Source organism: Pongo pygmaeus, chromosome 9 (genome assembly GCF_028885625.2).
Source record: "Pongo pygmaeus isolate AG05252 chromosome 9, NHGRI_mPonPyg2-v2.0_pri, whole genome shotgun sequence".
Lineage (NCBI taxonomy): Eukaryota > Metazoa > Chordata > Mammalia > Primates > Hominidae > Pongo > Pongo pygmaeus.
This window is the reverse complement of record NC_072382.2, coordinates 62,946,521-62,967,206: the sequence shown is the minus strand read 5'-3', so window position 1 is coordinate 62,967,206 and position 20,686 is coordinate 62,946,521. Positions and strand designations below refer to the sequence as shown.

General features: G+C 41.9%; 1 protein-coding gene across 1 annotated transcript; it reads right to left on the bottom strand.

Annotated features, from left to right (window-relative positions):
• Positions 1-8,127: 8,127 nt before the first annotated feature.
• On the bottom strand, positions 8,128-10,513 carry LOC129007103 (ubiquitin carboxyl-terminal hydrolase BAP1-like). The gene is given in 3 exon segments (XM_054437431.2): positions 8,128-8,753; positions 8,755-9,000; positions 9,003-10,513. Coding segments are annotated over 3 exon segments (2,151 nt in total). The 5' UTR covers positions 10,422-10,513; the 3' UTR covers positions 8,128-8,267.
• Positions 10,514-20,686: the final 10,173 nt, after the last annotated feature.

The window sequence follows — 20,686 nt, the reverse complement described above, 5'->3', positions numbered from 1 at the left end:
CCAAGCTATACCTTGGCCACTCTGAGCAATGGCTGAAACTGAAACAGCAAGGATGTGGAGAACAGTGTTCCGAGGCTGTACAGGGTAGCAAGGCCCTGGGCTTGGATCCCAAAACCATTCTTTCCTCCCAGGCCTCTGGGCTTGTGATGGGAGGGGCTGCCTCAAAGATCTCTGAAATGCGTTTGAGACCTTTTTCCCATTGGATATTAATACTTAGCTCTCTTTTAGTCATGGTAAGCTGTCTAGCAAGTGGTTGCTCCATATCCTGCTTGGATTCTTTCTCTACCACAGGGCCACACTGCAAATTTTCCAAACTTTTATGCTCTGCCTCCCTTTTAAATAAATAAAAAAATTAATCTGAAATAGTTACAAGAGTGGCAAACTAAACTAATTGAAGCTCAGGTCATAAGCAGTGTCTCACACCTATAATCCTAGCCCTTTGGGAAACCAAGGTGGGAGGATCACTTGAGGCCAGGAGTTCAAGACCAGCCTGGGCAACATGGCAAGACCCTATCTCTACAAAAAAAATTAAAAATTAGCCAGGCATGGTGGCATGCACCTCTTGTCCCAGCTACTAAAGTGGCTGAGGCTGGAGGATTGCTTGAGCCCAGGAGTTACAGGCTATCGTGAGCTATGATCACACCATTGTACTCCAGTCTGAATGACAGAGTGAGACTCTGCCTGTAAAAAAGAAAAAGAAAGAAAAAAGAAATAATAAACTCAGTGAAGCTCAATAAACTCAAATTAAACTTAAATTAAGATCATTAAAAAAGGGAAAGAATAAGATAAAAACAGATATTGATAAAATAGGAAAACAAATATTTCACAGAGAAAACCAACAAAGGCAGAAATCTGTTCTTTGAAAGAATAATTAAATTGATATACCTCTAGCAAGAGTGATTTTTTAAAAAGGAAGACACTACTTGCCAATACCATAAATTTAAAAACTGGTAGATTATTTTAGATCCTAGAGGCATTATAAAAATAAATACATACTAGAAACAACTTTGTCGCTAAATTTGAAAACTTTAGATAAAATAAATAAAGTCCTAGAGAACTTTATTTATGTGTACTCACAGCGCATATACTGGCTTCTGTTATCCATATCAAATCCTGACTTCTCTATTGATCTTGTATCTAGCCTTTCAAAAGCAACAACAAAAAAGAAAATTAAAATAATCCTGTATCTTTTTGCAAATTAAGTCAGTAATTAAAAACCTCCTTGTAAACAGAACTCCAACACAGATAGTTTCACCTTTATAGAAAAAATTGTCAATCTTTATATAAACCTTTCAGAACATAGAGGCAGAGGAAACATTTTCCAGCCTCTTTCATGAGATTGGCATAATCTTGATACTAAAATATAAGTAGAAAAATAATAAGAAAAAAATTACATGCCAATATCTTTCATAAACATAAATGTAAAATTCCTGAAGAAAAGATTAGCAAGTTGAATTCAGAAGATAATACATCAAAATCCAGTTGTGTTTACAAGGTTATTTAACACTTGAAATCAATCAATATTATTCAGCCAACTAACAATAAAAGAGAAAAATAATGTTATCTTAATATATGCATAATTACACTCAGAAAAAGCATTTCATAAAATTCAACATTCATTCTTAGCAAACTAAGAATAGAAGGTATCTTCCTTAATCTGAAAAAAGGATATCTATAAAACAACATATAGGAAACACCATACTTAGGAGTAAAATGTTTAAATCTTCTTTGAAATTTAGAACAAGTCCAACATGCAACTTCTATTCAAAATTGTATTGGAAGTACTAATCAGTGCAATAAGGAAAAAACAAAAACAAAAAAGAGAAATAAAACATATAAGGATAGGAAAGGAAGAAACAAAACAGTCATTCTATGCAGACAACATGACTGTGTAGGAGAAACAGAATCTCCCTACAGGTAACCTATTAGAATTCGTAAATTAATTTGGCAACATTGCTGGATCAATAGAGAAGTCAGGGTTCAGTAGTGAAAACTGAAGCCACTACGTGAGCTCTGAGTACAAAGAGGTAATATATATTTAGGAGCTTGCTCACTCTTTGAGGAGCTGGAGGAATAAAAGTTAGAGAAGTTGTTATCATAGGTCAGAAGGACTGCAACCGAAGAGCAGAATGGTGGCACCAAGATTACAGCCTAAGGCATCAAAGCAGGCAGATGCTTATTGAAAGACCTTACTGAAAGGTGCTAAATCTCTGAGAAGTTTACACCAACTGCTTTAGTCTGCATTAATGAAATGAGTTGTCAAAAAATTTCCTGAAGCGACTGTGAACTGTGGGCCAATATGTTTGGCTGCAAGTACCTCTAAAAGATAATGTCTTACTCTTTATTTCTACCTTCCAAAGCAAGTGCAACTTCTTTTCATTGGCATCCAGAACTATACAGGTGAGGAGAAATGGAAGGTGGTGTGGTGCCAATTTATTAATAGACAAATATAGCCAATGTTTTAAAAATTCCATTGTAGTTACCCACATGAGAAGCAAATGGAAAATTAAATTTTTTAATGATTATAACAAACAAATCTAAGCAACCAGAAATAAACTTAGTAAAGATGTGCAATACTTATGAACATAAAACTACAAAACCATATTGCAAGAAATTAAAGAAGCCTAAATAAATGGAGGAATAAACCAAGTCCATGGAATAAAAGATACAATATTACAATGTGTTAATTCCCTCAGATTGCTCTATACAAACAGTGCAACACTAGTCAAAATCTAAGCATCATAAAATTTGAAATTTACTGATTCAAAAATGTATCTGAAATGCAAAGAACCAAGAAGAATCAAGGATATCTCAAAAAAATAAAAAACAAAATTGACCTACTCACCCAGATTTCAAGACTGCTTTATAAAGCCACAGCATTCAACGTGGTATTGGCACAAGAATATGGAAATAGATCAATAGAGCAAAACAGAGATTTCAGAAACAGACCTGCAAACGTGTGAACAGTTGAGTTATGACAAAGTGTAGTGGAGAAAGGATTGTCCTTTCAGTAAATCATGTTATTGTTTGTATCCCAATACTGAAAAGCAAGTAAATTGATTCCTACCACATGTCATGTACAAAAAAAAAATCAAAAAAGGTAGATTTTAAATCTAAATGCAAAACCTTCAAGAAGATAACACAGGATATCGTTATGACCTTGGAATAGGCATTTTTTTTTTGAGACAAAGTCTCACTCTATTGCCCAAGCTGGAGTGAAGTGGTGCTCGCTTACTGCAACCTCCACTTCCTGGGTTCAAGCGATTCTCCTGCCTCAGCCTCCTGAGTAGCTGGGACTACAGGCACGCACCACCATGCTTGGCTAATTTTTGTATTTTTAATAGAGGCGGGGTTTCAATATGTTGGCCAGGATGGTCTCGAACTCCTGACCTCATGATCTGCCCGCCTTGGCCTCCCAAAGTGCTGGGATTACAGGCATGAGCCACCACACCCAGCCAGCAATTTTTTTAAATAATCAATTGTTTTGTATTCTTAAATGGTACATGAAATGTACTAATCATAAAGGAAAAGATTAATAGATGGACTACCTTAAAATTAAGAATTTTTATTTATCAAAAACCTTATTAGGAGCGAGAAAAGGCAAGCCACAGAGTTGGAGAAGGTGTGCTTAATTGTTTAATGGTCACAAACTCCTATCCCAGTATGCAGGCCTTTTGTAATGTGATGTTGCCTTTCCTCTCATACAGAGACAGAGTCTAGTTCTCCATCAGTGAATCTTCAAATCAAATGCAGCCAGATGAGTAAACTCAGGCAAAACAAGCTGAGCAATCACCATTCAACTCACAAAATTACACAAAAATCGACAAATTGTTTTATCAATGCTTTGTCTTTGTTATTAATTGTTACTAAACCATTACCAGTTAGTTTTGGGGTATTTTGTTATGCAGCATCACATAACTGAGCTAGAACCCTTACAGTAAGAAAAACATAGGCAAAACACTTGAATAAGTACTTCCCAAAAGCAGTATACAAATGGCAAATAAGCATAGAAAAATATTTTGAACTTCATTAGTCATCAAAGGAATGCATTAAAAACCATAATATAATACAAGTAGACATCCTCAGAATGGCTAAAATCAAAAAGACTAGCAGTGTATCAAGTGTTGGCAAGGATAGAGAACTCTCATACGCTGTGGGTTAGGCTATAAATTGGTGCAAACACTATCATAACTATTTTGCGATATCTAATGTAGCTGAACATTCAAAACACCTATGTCCCAGCAATTTCACTCTTATACGTATACCGAACAGAAATGTAAACATATATTAACTAAAAGTCACATACAAGAATGTTTATTAAAAAATAGGTCGAAGATCTGTATATAAGAGCTAAAAGTATAAATTTTTAGAAGAAAATACAAGCATAAATCTCTGTAACCTTGGAGTAAGCAATGGTTTCTTACTTATGACACCTAAAGCACAAGCAACGAAAGAAAAAAAGATAAATTGTACTTTATCAACATTTAAAATTTTAGCACTTCTTCTCCCCCTCCCCACAACAAAATGGTAAATTAGAGGCTTTCAGCATGCCTCAGCCATTTGGAAATAGCAAGATAGTGCATAAAGATCGACTCTGTGAGCTTTAATTCAAGAAGGAAAATGAGAATCCACCATAATCGTGAAGGACACTCTAGATTCCGGGAAGAAGGATGCAGGCAAATGGCACCCATCATGGATGGTATCTGGATGACAAAAATGAGTGAATTCCCAGTACATGAGAAAGGCAGAGAACCTCTCTCTTTGACTCACCTTTCCACTGGGGATCTGAGCAACCTAAGCCCAGAGAGAACACTTTATTTCTCTCAAGCTCTGGAGCTAAGTTGAGGAGTGGCTTGGAGGCACTGAGAGGGAAAGATACAGGGAAAAGCTGCAGGCATTTTCCCAGACCCAGAAACAAGAGCAGCACACCATTTTTAATCTAGGCACATAGAAAGTCAGCCATTCTTTGGTGACCCAGAAGCATGGCCATGCAGGCATTTTAGTTCAGGCTAGAGATTGGAGTGCCTGCTCTGGAGCAGGATAAGGGCCTCCACAGTCAGAACAGTGGAAAGCGCCTCAGTAGTAGGCATTGGAATTGTGCTCTCCTCTGATGCAGGCCTGTGGTGGGAGGAAAGCTGCTACTGCTGCAGTTTCTCCTGATGACAATACTTGCAGCCAGGACCAGCTTGACAACCTGGAACTGGTCTGCATTTGTCATTGCTGGATGCCCCAATATGCTCCCCTGAGATCACGCTATAGCAGGGCCCTCTCTGCTCCATGCCTAGGCAGAATTCCAGGCATTCAGAGTACCTGCTTGCCTGGACGAGTGGCCTGAGCCACTCTAGTCTTTATGGACATAGGCTGTGATGCAGTGGGGCCCTCTCTGCTCCACACCCAGGCAGACCTCCAGGCATGTAGTGCACCCACTCTCCTGGTTTAGGGGTTTAGGCTACCTCCTCTTCTCATGCAGAGAATGTGGGGCCCAGGAGGACTCTCAACTCCACACCTAGGCACATCTCTGAGTTGCTTGGTGGCCACTCACTAGATTCTCCCTGAGTGCTAGTGCTTGTGTCTGCCGTCAGGGGACCTAATAGGCAGGACTACCTGGCTCAGCCCTCCCTAATTTCCCCCCAACACTCCCAGGACTGAGCAGGAACTTCAAACCACCGTGCACTCCATCGATCAGCCCATTGCCTGAGGCAACAAAGAGCTTCTTCCAGTAAAAAAAAGATCAAATATATATCCAGCTGCATTAGTCACAGCTGGCACTCACCCATAAGAACCAACAACTGGCTTGTAGGCCAAAATGCACAGCCCAATATAAAGCCTGCCAACAGAGGTGCATAGAGCTAGAGAAGCAAAGCCAAAATACCCTACCTAGAAATCTCTATAGTTACACTCACTATGGAAGAAGAGAAAGGGAAAGAAGAAAAAAACGATAATATTATAGAGTGAGAAAGAAAAAGGATAAACTCTACCCACATAAAAATAATTACAAAAATTTGAAGTGCCAACATCTCCAAATGAGAAGAAACTAGAATTCTGGCACCATGAAAAATCTGAATGTAGTGACACCACCAAAGGGTCACACCAGCTCTCCAGCAATAGTTCCTAACCAAAAGGGAAACTAAGAAATGACAAAGAATTCAAAACATGGATTGCAACAAAGCTTAATGAGTTCCAAGACAAGGTTGAAAATCAGCACAAAGAAACTTCTAAATCAATCCATGAAATGAAAGAGGAGATAGAAATCTTAAAAATAAATCAATCAGAGCTATGGAATTGAAAAACTCACTTAAGGAATTTCAAAATACAATTGAAAGCTTTATCAATAGACTGGCCCAAGCAGAAGAAAGAATTTCAGAGCTTGAAATTCTCCTAATTCTAATCCCATATTTCTTGAAGACTTTTGCTCATTTCCTAAATTCTTTTTTCTTTATTTTTGTTTAACTGGGTTAGTTTTCAGCATTCTTAAAGAAAAGAAATTTCAACCAAGAATTTTGTATCCTGCCAAACTAAGCTTCATAAGCAAAGGAAAAATAAAATATTTTCCAGAGAAGCATGCACTAAGAAAATTTGTTACCACTAGACCAACCATACAAAAAATCCTTAAGGGAGTTCTCATCATGGAAATGAAAGAAGGATACCTGCTATCAAAAAAACACAGTTAAGTACATAGCCCACAGACCCTATAAAGTAACCACATAATATAAACTACAAAGTAACCACTTAACAACTTGATGATAGGATCAAAACCTTGCATATCAATATTAACCTTGAACGTAGATGCTCTGAACAGCCCCACTTAAAAGGCACAGAGTGGCAAGTTGAATTTAGAAAACAAGATCCATCTGTCTGCTGTGCTGAGGAGACTCATTTCACATGTAAACACACACATAGGCTCAAAGTAAAGGGTTGGAGAAAGATTTGTCATGCAAATGAAAAACCAAAAAGATCAGGGGTTTCTATTCTTTTTTTTTTTTTCATTTCTCAGGAGATTCTTAGGAGAGTTTTATTCATTCATTGATCCAGTGTTTACAGGGGCTAGAGGGGTCAAGCTGTGCTCAACCCAGAGGCAGCTGCCACACTTGCCAGCACCCCCCACTCAGTCACTATGTACAGATAAAGGGGCCTGCTTGGATCACCTTTTTCAAAGCCATCTGGCAGAAGCCATGGGGCTGTGTTGGGGCCTGGGCTCCAGAGGCACTGCTGGGCCCATTACCCCTTGGCATCAGGCCCTCTGGAACACAGCGGCTCCAACTGGTTGTCTTGATCCTGCTGTCCCCCACCCTGAGTGCCTTGCAGAGGCTGAGGAAGCTGGAGTAGCAGGAAAGAGCTGAGTGGTGCCAGCTTCCTATAAGCAACCCTGTCTCTGCTACCCCTGAGAGGGAGACATGGTAATACTGAGGGGCTGGACAGAGGCTCTTCTGAGCCTCAAGCTCCAGGGACAGAGACCTAGAGCCCAATTTAGGCCCATAGCTAGGGCCACAACACTGAAGGTGAAGAGCCCCAGAACCTTGCTGTGGAGAGCAGTCTTGAACAGCCTGTCTAGAACAAGGAAGACAGTTCACAGGCCACTGAACAGTTCCCACATGCTCTGCTCAGGCCGTGGGATCCCAGCAGCCTGCTCACCCCAACCCCACTGGGACACCCTACTCCCAACCCAGCCCAGTGCTGGGTCCCTGAGTTTGGCACTTTCCTAAGAGGAATGAAGACAGAAGGCCTGGCTTCCTTACAACAGGGACAGGCTGGTGGCTGGGGCTAGAGCAGCAGGGCCCAGAGTCCAGGGCCCACCCAGGCCCCCAGCTAGGACCCTGTAGTTGGGACCATGGCATGATACAAGGACCTGGGCCCACCAGGACGGCTCCTAGGAGAGAAAGCATAGTCAGGTAGGAACTTATGTCAACATGGTGGCATGCTGGGTTGGAGCCCAGAAAAATAGATGTCTCTGATAGGTAAAATATATATTCTGCTGCCCAGGCAGAAGGGCCAGGTCCTGCTGCTGCACAGCCTGCTGTGGAGGAAGCTGCAGTACCTCGCTGTGCCCCAACTCCAGATGCTGCCTCCTGAGCACTACGGGGCTGATCTGCCGTGTCAGGCCTCAGGGCACGATGGAAGGAATGTGGCCTGGTTCCTCCCATTCCCAGGGCCTGGACTCTCTGGCTGGGACTATTCAGTAATACTGGGAAAAGGGGAAGTGAGGCAGGGAAGGACCCTGGTGAGGGCCACACGGCAAGAGTGGGCTGCAGAGTCAGGGCCAGCAGTCCTCACTGGCGCTTGGCCTTGTAGGGGCGAGAGCGTTTCCGCCGGTCAGGCTTCCGCTGCTTGTGGAGCCGGCCGATGCTGACCCCTTGGCGCCGCCGCACAGAGATGTTCTGCTCCACTAGGTTGGCCAGCATGCCTTCCTGAGCCAGCGTGGAGATAAAGGTGCAGATGAACTCATCATAGTTGTGGGTCCTTCTCTGGTCATCAGTCTTGAACTTCTTCCTCTTCTCTATCTCTTCCTTGAGGCATGCCTCATAGTTTGCAATCTCAGCCTCCACACACTTTAGCAGTGCCAGCAGCTCCATCCCCGTCTTCTCTCTGCTGTCCGTGGCTTCCATGACCTCCTTCTCCACTGGGCTGCTGGACCCCTGGCTGCCTTGGATTGGTCTGACGGAGGGCGAGGAAACCTTCCTACCCTCTGTCAGCGCCAGGTGACTCAGCACCCCATCCTCAGCCAGGTGCAGCAGGCCTGTGCTGATGACAGGACCCCAGATCACGGACAGCACGGTTGTAGTGTATGCAGTCAACACGCAGCAGGCTGTCATCCTCTCCAAAAAGCACCTTGGAGATGTAGGAGGTGACAGGGCTGGAGGGCCGCGTCCGGTTGGCCGAGCGGATGGGCGAGCGCAGTGGCGAGTTGAAAGCACTGCCGATCTCAGAGGCCGTGTCCGTACTCTCATTGCTGGGGGTGGGTGAGGGCTGCGAGTGTGTGGGCACTGCCACAGCTGGACAGCTGCACTCCCAGCCCCGCTGCTAGTCTTGATGGACAGAGGAACTGAGAGGTCCTTCTGGGACTCTTTGAGCTTCTCAGCCAAGACGTTGATGGTGTTGGGCTGCAGCACTGACAGTTGCCCATCAGCAGAACCGCTCAATGCCCCTGGCTTCCCTGTTCCCTTCCCCTTATACCTAAGGGCAGAGTTGGTGTTCTGCACGTCATCCTCCTCATCATCCTCATAGTCATCCTCGTCATCTGAGTACTGCTGGGGTGGGCGGACTGGAACTCGGCCGTAGCCCACACCTGCCGCCAGGTCTTCTTCCTCCTGCATGGGGGACTTGGCATAATTGTGATTGTCTAGAAAGGCTGGCAGCCGCTGGACAATGGGAGTGGGGTTGGGGGGAACCCCATTGAGGCTGCTGCCTGGAGGCTTCACTACCAGCTTGGGTTTGTTGGGAGGGCTGTGGGATGGGGCTTGTGCGCATGAACCAGCTGCCTCCTCTGCACCATCTGTGTGGGTGCCCTCAGAGGCTGCAGGGGCCCTGTTTGCTTCCAGCACCAGCGGGGACTTGTTGCTGGCTGACTTGGACTCCTCAGGCAGCTGTGACTCTTGAGACTTGTGGGTCTAAATCAGCTCTGGCTGTGTTACTCTTATCAGCTGCTGCAGAGCCTCTAGTACTGTCTGACGGTTCACCTTCAGCACGTGCATCCTGGCCTCATACTTGATCCTGCGGTCGGGCACCACTGCCATCAGGTTGAAGCGGATGTCGTGGTAGGGCTCTCCTGCAGTGGCGAGGCCGATACGCTCCATGATGACCCGCCGGGACTTGTCTGTCCACTCCTCGTCCTCCCCCCAGGGCCCATGGTCAATGGGGTAGACCTTCAGCCCATCCAGCTCAAAGAGCCGGCCTGTGATAGGCACATAGCTGATAAAGTGGAACGCCTCCATGGTCCGCACTGCACTAAGGCCATTCTGCTTCTCAGGGAGGTGGCGTGGCTCGGGCCTGGCATGGCTATTATGTGCCTTGGCCAACTCCGGGGCATTGCCAATCGCATATCCTTTGCTCTCAGGGCTGAAGCCCTTGGTGAAGTCCTTCATGAGACTCAGGGTGGGTCCCAGGTCCATGGTGCTGCGGTTCAGGAGCACGCTCAGCAAGGCATGAGTGGCACAAGAGTTGGGTATCAGCTGGTGGGCAAAGAACATGTTATTCACAATATCATCATCAATCATGGACGTATCATCCACCAAGGTAGAGACCTTTCGCCGGGACTGGCGCTCTTCGATCCATTTGAACAGGAAGATAAATCCATATACAGGGCCCTGACATTTGCTCTGAAGGTCATAGATCTCCTCCACTTGCACCCCTTTGACACCGAAATCTTCCACGAGCAGGGTGAAGAGGCCTGGGTCGCTCTCCAGCTCCAGCCAGCCCTTATTCATCTTCCCGGGGGGCGGCCCCTCAGCGCCATGTCCAGGCCCTCCTGCCCCACCGCTACCCCCACTGGGAGCCCCCACCGCCCCCGGGGCCCCTCAGCCCCACACACAGACAAGGGGCCCAGCCGCGTCACCCGCCCGCGCCCCAGGGGTTTCTATTCTTATATCAGATAAAACAGACTTTAAACCGACAACAGTAAAAAAGGACTAAGAAGGGCATTACATAATGATAAAGGGTTTAATTCGACAAGAAGACTTTACTAAATATATATGCACCCAACATTGGAGCACCCAGATTCATAAAACAAGTACTTGTGGACCTATGAAAAGACTTAGTCACATAATAATAGTGGTAGACATCAACACCCCACTGACAGTGTTAGATCATAGAGGCAGAAAACTAACAAATAAAATCTGGACTTAAATTCGACACTCGACCAATTGGACCTGATAGACATCTATAGAATATTCCACCCACCAACCACAGAATATACATTCTTTGCATCTGCACATGGAACATACTCCAAGACTGACCACACACTTGGCCATAAAGCAAATCTCAATAAATTAAAACAAATCAAAATTATACCAACCATACTCTCAGACCACAATGGAATAAAAATAGAAGTCAACAGCAAGAAGATCTCTTTAAGACCACAAAATTACATGGAAATTAAACAACTTGTTGCTGAATGTCTTTTGGGTAAACAACAAAATTAAGGCAGAAATGAAAACATTCTTTGCAATAAATGAAAACAAAGACACAACATACCAAAATCTCTGGTATGTGGCAAAAGCAGTGTTAAGTGGAAAGTTTATAGTGCTAACACCTATCTTAAAAGAGAAAGATCTCAAATTAACAATCTAATATCACATTTAGAGGTACTAGAAAAACAAGAACAAACTAACCCCAAAGCTATCAGAGAAAAAGAAATATCTAAAATCAGAGCAGGACTGAATGAAATTGAGACCTCCAGGCCCACACAAGGAATCAACAAAACCAAAAGTTGATTCTTTGAAAGGATAAACAGCATTAATAGATTGTTAGCTAGAATAATAAAAAACAAAAAGAGAAGATCCAAATAAGCACAATCAGAAATGATAAAGGTGACACTACAACCAATATCACAGAAATGCAAAAGATCCTCAGAGACTATTATGAACACCTCTAAGCATACTAAAATATGTAGAGGAAATGGATACATTCCTGGCAAAACACAATCTCCCAAGACTGAATCAGCTAGAAATCGAAACCCCGAACAGGCCAATATCAAGCTCTGAAATTGAATCTGTAATTACAAAAAAAAAACCTACCAAGTAGAAAGAGCCCCAGGCTAGATGGATTTACAGCTGAATTCTACCAGACACACAAAGAAGAGCTGGTACCAATGCTGAAACTGTTCCAAAAAATCCAGGATGAGGGACTCTTTTCTAACTGATTCTATGAAGACAGCATCACCCTGATACCAAAAACTGGCAAAAAAAAAAAAATACAATGAAAAAAAGGAAAAACTATAGGTCAATATCTCCAATGAATATGGATGCAAAAATCTTTAGGAAAATCCTCAACCAAACTCAGCAGCACATCAAAAAGTTAATTCGCCCTGCTTAAGTAGGCTTCATTCCTGGGATGCAAGGTTGGTTCAACATATGCAAATCAATAAATGCAATTCACCACATAAACAGAATTAAAAACAAAAAACATATGATCATCTTAATAGATGTGGGAAAAGCTTTTGATATAATCCAACATCCCTTCACAATAAAAACACTCAACAAACTAGGCATCAAAGGAACATACCTCAAAATGATAAGAGCCGTTTATGATAAACCCACAGCCAGAATCACACTGATGGGCAAATGAAAGCATATTTGGAAACTGGAAAAAGACAGGAAGCACATTCTCACCACTCCTATTCAACATAGTACTGAAGGTCCTAGCCAGAGCAATTAGGCAGATGTATTAGTCCATTCTAACATTGCTATAAAGAAATACCTGAGACTAGGTAATAAATAAAGAACAGAGGTTTAATTGGCTCATGGTTCCACAGGCTATATAGGAAGCATAGTATCATTTGCTTCTGGGGAGGCCTCGGAGAGCTTCTACTCAAAGCAGAAGGCAAAATGGGAGTAAGTATCTTACATGGCAGGAGCAGGAGACCTCCAGGCCCACACAAAGAATCAACAAAACCAAAAGTTGATTCTTTGAAAGGATAAACAACATTAATAGATTGTTAGCTAGAATAATAATCCTCGATGTTGGAGGTGGGCTTGGTGGGAGGGGATTGGATCATGGGGGTAGATCCTTCATGAATAGTTTAGCACTATCCCTTTGGTGCTGTTCTTGTGATAGAGTTCTCACAAGATCTGGTTGTTTAAAAGTGTCTCCCCTCCCACCAAGCCCACTTCCAACATTGAGGATTACAATTGCACATGAGATTTGGTGGGGACACAGATCCAAACCAAATCAGCAGGAGAAAGATATAGGCGGGGCATGGTGGCTCACACCTGTAATGCCAGCATTTTGGGAGGCCAAGGTGGGTGGATCACCTGAGGTCAGGAGTTCGAGACCAGCCTGGCCAACATGGTGAAACCCCACTCTACTAAAAATTAGCCAGGCATGGTGGCATGTGCCTGTAGTTCCAGCTACTTGGGGGGCTAAGGCAGGAGGAGAATCACTTGAACCCCAGAGGCAAAGGTTGCAATGAGCTGAGATTGCACCTCCACTCCAGCCTGGGCAACAGAGCAATACTCTGTCTCAAAATAAATAAATAAATAAATGGTATACAAATAGGAAAAGAAGAAGTCAAACTATCTCTCTTCACTGACGATATGATTCCATACCTAGAAAGCCCTAAATCTCCACCAAAAGCCTCCTGGAATGGATAAATGACTTCAGTAAAGTTCCAGAATACAAAATTAATGTACAAAAATAGGTAACATTTCTATACACCAATAATGCTCATGCTGAGAGCCAAATCAATGATAAAATTCCACTTACAGTGGCCACAAAAAAGCAATAAAATGCTTAAGATTACATCTAACAAGGGAGGTGAATGATCTCTACAAGGAGAACTACAAAATACTACGGAAATAAATCATAAATGACACAAACAGACAAACATTCTATGCTCATGGATTAGAAGACTCAATATGATTAAAATGACCATACTGCCCAAAGCAATCTACAGATTCAGTGCTATTCTTGTAAACTACTGACATCATTTTTCACAAGACTATAATAGAAAAAGCTATTCTAAAATTCATATGGAACCAAAAATATGGAGCCCAAATAGCCAAAGCACCTAAGCAAAAAGAACAAAGCCAAAGGCATGACATTACCTGACTACACTATAAGGCTATAGTATACTATAGCCTTCAAACTATACTATAAGGCTACAGTAAACAAAACAGCATGGTACCGGTACAAAAACAGATGCATAGGCCAATGGAACTGAATAGAGAAACAGAAATAAAGCTGCACACCTACAGCCATCTGACATTTGACAAAGTCAACAAAAATAAGCTATGGGGAAAGGATTCCCTGTTCAACAAAAGGTGCTGGGATAAACTGCTAGCCATATACAGAAGAATGAAATTGGATTCTTACCTTTCACCATATAAAAAATTAACTCAGAATGAATTAGATTTAAATGTAAGACCTCAAAATATAGGAATTCTAGAAGAAAACCCAGGAAACACCTTTCTGGACATTGGCCTTGAGAAAGAATTTATGACTAAGCCCTCAATAGCAATTGTAACAAAAACAAAAATTGACAAGTGAGACCTAATTAAACTAAAGAGCTTTTGCACAACAAAAGAACTATCAATAGAATAAAGAGACAACATACAGAAGAAAATATTCACATAATGTGCACCTGACAAAGGTCTAATATCCGGAATCTATAAGAAACTTAACTGAAAAAGCAAACATTTTTAAAATGGGCAAAAGATATAAACAGACACTTTTCAAAAGAAGATATACAAATGGCCAACAAACACATGGAAACATTTTTAACATTACTAATCATCAAAAAAATGCAAAACAAAACTACAATGAGAAACTATCTCAAACCCGTGACTATTATTAAAAAGTCAAAAACAACAGATGATGGCAAGGCTACAGAGAAAAGAGAACACTTATACACTGTTGGTGGGAATGTAAATTAGTTCAGCCACTGTGGAAAGAAGTCTGGAGATTTCTCAAAGAACTTCAAATAGAACTAACATTTCACCCAGCAATCCCACTACTGGGTATATACCCAAAGGAAAATAAATTATTCTACCAAAAAGACACCTGCACTTGTATGTTCATCATAGCACTATTAACAATAGCAAAGACATGGAATCAACCTACATTCCCATCAATGGTGGATTAGATTAAAAAAATGTGGTACATATACACCATGGAATACTATGCAGCCATTAAAAAATAATAAAATCATGTCTTTTGCAGCAATATGGATGCAGCTGGAGGTCATTATTCTAAGCAAATTAATGCAGGAACAGAAAACCAAATACTGCATGTTCTTATTTATAAGTGGGAACTAAATATTGGATACTCATGCCCTTAAAGATGGCAACAATAGACACTGGAGATGACTGGGGGAGGCGGGAGGGAAGGGGCAAAGGTTGAAAAACTAACTATTGAGTACTATGCTCAGTACCTGGGTGATGGATCAATTGTACCCACAAACCTCAGCATTACACAATATACCCAGGTAACAAACCTGCACATGTGCCCCCAAATCTAAAATAAAAGTTGAAATTATTTTTAAAACGATTAGAAGAAAAACTATGTAAAATGTATAAGTAAATAAATAAATTGGTGCTTCAAATGATAATATCAAGAAAATGAAATTATAACTCACAAAATGGGAGAAAATATTTGCAAATCATATATCTGATAAGTGATTAATATCTAAAATAAGTTTTAAAAAACCACATCACTCAATTTCAAAAATGGGCAAAGGATTTTAACAGACATTTCTCCAAAGAAGATATGCAAATGACCAATAAGCACATGAAAACATGCTCAACATCATTAGCCATCAAAGAAATGCAAATAAAAACCAGTATGAGACATTACTTTACACCTATGATGATGGCTAAAAACAATCCATACAATTATTATTCGTCAGTTAAATTTAAAAAAAAAAAAGACAACAATAATGAGTGTTAACAAGGATGTGAAGGAATTGGAACCTTCATATGCCACTGATGATATCATAAAATGATGAAGCCACTTTGGAAAAACAGTCTGGCAATTTCTGAAAATGTTGAATACAGAGTTACCATATGACCCAGCAATTTTACTGCTGGGGTATATCTCCAAGAGAAATGAAAACAGGCCAAGTGTGGTGGCTTACGCTTGTGCTCCCAGCACTTTGTGAGCGTAAGGCAGGAGGATCACGTGAGGCCAGGAGTTTGAGACCAGCCTAGGCAACATAGTGAGACCCTGTTTCTACAAAAAAAAAAAAAAAAAAAAAATTAGCCAAGTGTGGTGGTGTACATCTGCAGTCCCAGCTGCTTAGGAGGCTGAGGCAAAAGGATTGTTTGAGCCCAGGTATTAGAGGCTTCAGTGAGCTATGATCACACCACTGTACTCCAGCCTGGGCAATAAAGTGAGGCCCTGTGTCTGACAAAAAATGAGAGTGAGAAATGAAAACATATTCACAGAAACATTTGCACATAAATCTTTATAGAAGCATTATTCATAATAGCCAAAGCTTGGAAACTACTTAGATTTCCATCAAATGATGAATGGATAAATAAAATGTAGTATATCCGGCCGTATAATGGACTACATTTCAGTGATAAAAAGGATTGAAGTACTGACACATGCTACAACATGAATGAACCTTGAAAATGTTATGCTAAGTGAAAGAAGCCAGTCACAAAAGACCTAATAATGAATGATTGTATTTACATGAAATGTCCAGAATAGGCAAATTTATAAAAACAGAAAGTAGTTTAGTAGTTGCCTAGGGCTGGGAGGGCCTGGTGGGTGGAAATGAAGAGTGACTGCTAATGAATATAGGGTATCTATACTATTTGGGGTGATTAAAAAAAGTTCCAAAATTGATTGTGGTGATGGTTGCACAACTCTGTGAATATTCTAAAAGTCATTGAATTTTAGATTTTAAATAAATGAATTATATAATGGTGAATTAAATCTCAATGAAGTTGCTCCAAAAAAAAGAATGTCTGGAAGTAGATAGTAGACAGTGAGTGTAACTAATGGCATTAGATTATATACTCACAATGATTAAAATAGAAAATGTTATGTTATATATATTTTATCACAGTAAAATTAATTTTAAAGAAGGTTTATAACAGCAGTGTGAAAAATAGCCAAACACTGAAAACAACACAAACGTCCATCAATGATGGACAAATAAACTGAAGAATACCCATACTACACGTTCTTGCTATGTTCATGCTATACAGCAATGAAAGTGACCAAATTCCTGCTACCTGTATCAACATGGTTGAATCTCACAACAATAATGTGAAAAAAGAGAAATCCAATAAAAAGAACAATACATTACATATGATTCAAAAACAGGCAGAACTATCAATGATGTTAGAAATCAGAGTCATGGTTGCCTTGAAGCAGTAGGGCAGCACCTGGGAGGGGACACCTGGGTACTAGTGATATTTACCTTCTTACCCAAAGGATGATTACACAGGCACGCTTAGTGAGTGAAAATCCATCAGACTATGCATGTACGATTTGTACAATTTCCAGATTTGTTTTCAAAATTTATTTTTTTTAAGTCTTAAAAAAATCAAAGTCCTACCAGTAACTTTAATGCATAGCCAGGTTCAAAACATTACCTTCTTTACTGTGTCACCAGTACCTTCTCAAGGACCCAGTAGAAGACAACTCCAATTCCAAAATTATTATTTTCTTTTCACTCTCTCATACATAGCAATTCATTATCTCCCTCTCTGCTCAGGAAAACCTTCACTTTTTATAGGCAAACAAATCCATTAAGGTGCGTCTTTAACAAAAGGACTTTTTTGGGGGCGGAGGGGGACAGAGTCTGGTTCTGTCACCCAGGCTAGAGTGTCATGGCGTAATCTCGGCTCACTGCAATCTCCTCCTCCGGGGCTCAAGCGATCCTCCCACCTCAGCCTCCTGAGTATCTGGCACTACAAGTGCACGCCACCACGCCCAGCTAATTTTTGTATTTTTTGTAGAAACAAGGTTTCACCATTTTGCCCAGGCTGGTCTCAAACTCCTGAGCTCAAGCAATCGGCTCACTTCAGCCTCCCAAAGTGCTGGGATTACAGGCATGAGACACCGCACCCAGCCAATTTCTTCCCCCTTAGTGAATTTCTGTCACCATACTAGGCTAACAACCTCAAACTGAAGCAATATTTTCTTTCCTCCCATTATGTATATGAAGTTCTCAGCACAACAGTTAGTGCAGAATAAACATCCAAAAAAAAAAAAAAAAGAAAGAAGATATGAGGTCAGGAACCTGGAAAATTAAGACTAAAAATCTGGAGCTGGAAGTAGCTGATCAAACTTAAGAACTGAAGGAATCAAGCTGTAGAGAGGGAGGGGGAAGCAGTGAAGGTTAGCAAGCAGTATTACCAGTGTCTGGCCTGCCCTGAAATCCACACAAAAGTAAAAAGTGACCCTTTGTGTTTCACTTCCTGTGCAGATGGTGGGGGAAGTGGGGAGAAGTCCCAAGAACTGTGCGACACTGCAGCTATTGCTTGAAACTGCCAAAATTTGGAAAGGCACATTCTATTTGCATTACTTTGCATGCAAACTGTGTATGAGCAGCAAAGCTCCATTTCTCTTTACTGCCCAGCTTCTCCTGTTTTCAGGCTTGATTGGCTAAATTTTGAAAAAGACTCCAGCAGAGACTGCTTGTACACACCAGTATCTGTGTTCTCCTCTTCCACCTTGGACATATACCTAAATTATACTTCCCAGCCTTCTCTGCATTCAAGTGAGGACTTCTGTCTGGGTTCTGGACAATGGATTTTACACAGAAGGGATGTAGACCACTAACAGGCCTGACCTGTGAAATCTCCCCAGTGTGATACTTGCTCTTTCCCCATCTGCATGGAGAAGATCCCTCTGACCCAGAGCAGGGGGATGTCTCGGTATGAAACAGCCTGAATGAAGGTCCCTTGCCCTACCTATCCCTATGCAAGAAATAAATTTATTCCTTGTAGTTAAAGCTTGGGGCTATTTGCTGCCATCGTTAGCCTCTTCTGACTAATTCAGAGACTATGGTTATCTCTGTGTCATTCTGATGTCTGTCTTTCTCCCTGATCTCTTAGTACCATGTCTCCCCACACAGCTATCTGGTGGCCCCAAGTCTCCCATATCTAAGTGAGCCTGACTTTTGGAAGAACCCCAGAATCTCTGCTTACTTCCTTTTTCCTTCTATCTCATTCTAGTAACTAATCAAGCATAAAACCAGAGCGGTTAGGTGAGATGAGAATGGAAGCGCATTCCGGAAGTCTTGGTTAGGCTTCCTGAACTAGAAATTCTACTCATGGGAATTTATCCTGAGGACATTAATCAACATAAAAAAAAGATGTTCATCGAAGTATTAAGCACACTAACAAAATAATTAGAACCTGCCTAAATTTTCAGCTGTGGGCCCAAAGGTTAGCAAATTATGATCAATTCACTCACCTAAATATTATGAAGTAATTAAATATGACAATTAGAAAGTCTACAAGATGGAAAAATTTATTAACGTATTATTAAAGTGTAAAAATCCAAAATATAAAAATGTGTTTTCACAATAGTAAGCAATATGTAAAATGATGCATACAGCCTGGCCCTGCTAGGGTAAATTTATTCAGAGAGGCATCCAAATGGTCAGACCAGCAGCCACTCACAAGCACCTGGGCATCTCAGTCTTCAGGGACAGTTCATTGTGGATTGGTTTATAATTATTCCGGAATTGCATCTACATTGCAGACAATTTCATTCCAAAGAAGAGCCTGGGCCAGCAAGGAGAACTCTGTGGAGTAGTAGCTGTCTGATTCTCTGTCCCAGGAGAAACAACGAAAGGCACCTTGGCACACTCCCACTAATCAGAGGTGGGGAAATACAAAGTCACATCCCCACCTCAGGCACAGCTGGAACTCCATCATACTTGGATGGCCTAGGTCTTTACCTCCCAGGCCACGTGGTCAGCTGGAAATGGCACTGCTCTGCCTCACTTGAAAATGACGAGGTCTCTCCCGCATCAAAAGTGTAGTCACTTGGGAGGCTGAGGTGGGAGGATGGTTTGAGCACAGGAGGTTAAGGCTGTAGTAAGCTGTGATCGCCCCATCCTGAGTGACAGAGAGAGACCCTATCTCTAAAGGACAAACAATTAAACAAACAAAAACCAAAGAAAAAGTCTAGTAGCTGAGCCACGTCCTCAGGACACACCTAGGAGAAGGAATAAAGGAATCAGTGCGTTTGCAATGGAGACAGCTCCTCCTGGCTGCCTTGGGGTGAGATTCATATTCTAATCGGTGCAAATCTAGAATTAAGTTCTATGCCTGATGAGGGTTGTACAAAAGACCAGAACAAGTGAAATATTTACCCCTGTAGCATCCAGGATCAGTGGAACATCTTTGCAAGGGATGTAAAAGGTAAAGGTTTGAAGTTTCAGGTGTGACAGGAAGAAAGAAGATGAAGCCCGGGATAAGAATGCAGGGGAGGAGAGGCCGGGTAGAAGCAGAGACAGAGCAAACCTGAGGAGCAGGAGGAAAGCAGGGAGCACTGCAAGAATGGGAGGGAGCAGGGGGTGCTTTTAGAAGGGGTGAGTTATGCAGCACAGGGCCAGGCCTGTGGGTGCAGGCGCTTGCTGCTTCAGCCTTGTCCACCACCCAGATCTGAATGCTCCATGCTCTCTCCCGCTTCCCCATCGTTTTCTCTGCCCAAGTGCCTTCTGCCTGCTGATTGCCCTTATCTTTTTAGACTTAGCTCAGCTGATACCAGCTCTGTGAAGTGTTTCCGGATATTCCTCTCTCTCCCGACTTCCCTCTCTCCCCGAGTTAAGGACTTCCTGCTCTAGTGTCCCCGCAATGCCATCCACAGACCTCACCACAGCAGCTATCGCATTGCTGTAATTATTTCAAATTCCTCTTCCCCTACTAAACTGTGAGCTCCCTGGGCAGGGGCCATGTTCTATTCATCTTTTCACCTCTCGCATGGGACCTGACAAATAAGAAGTGTTCAAAAAGTCAAGTGAATGAATTTAAAAAAAAAAGAAAAAAAAACATTTCCTTGGATTCAG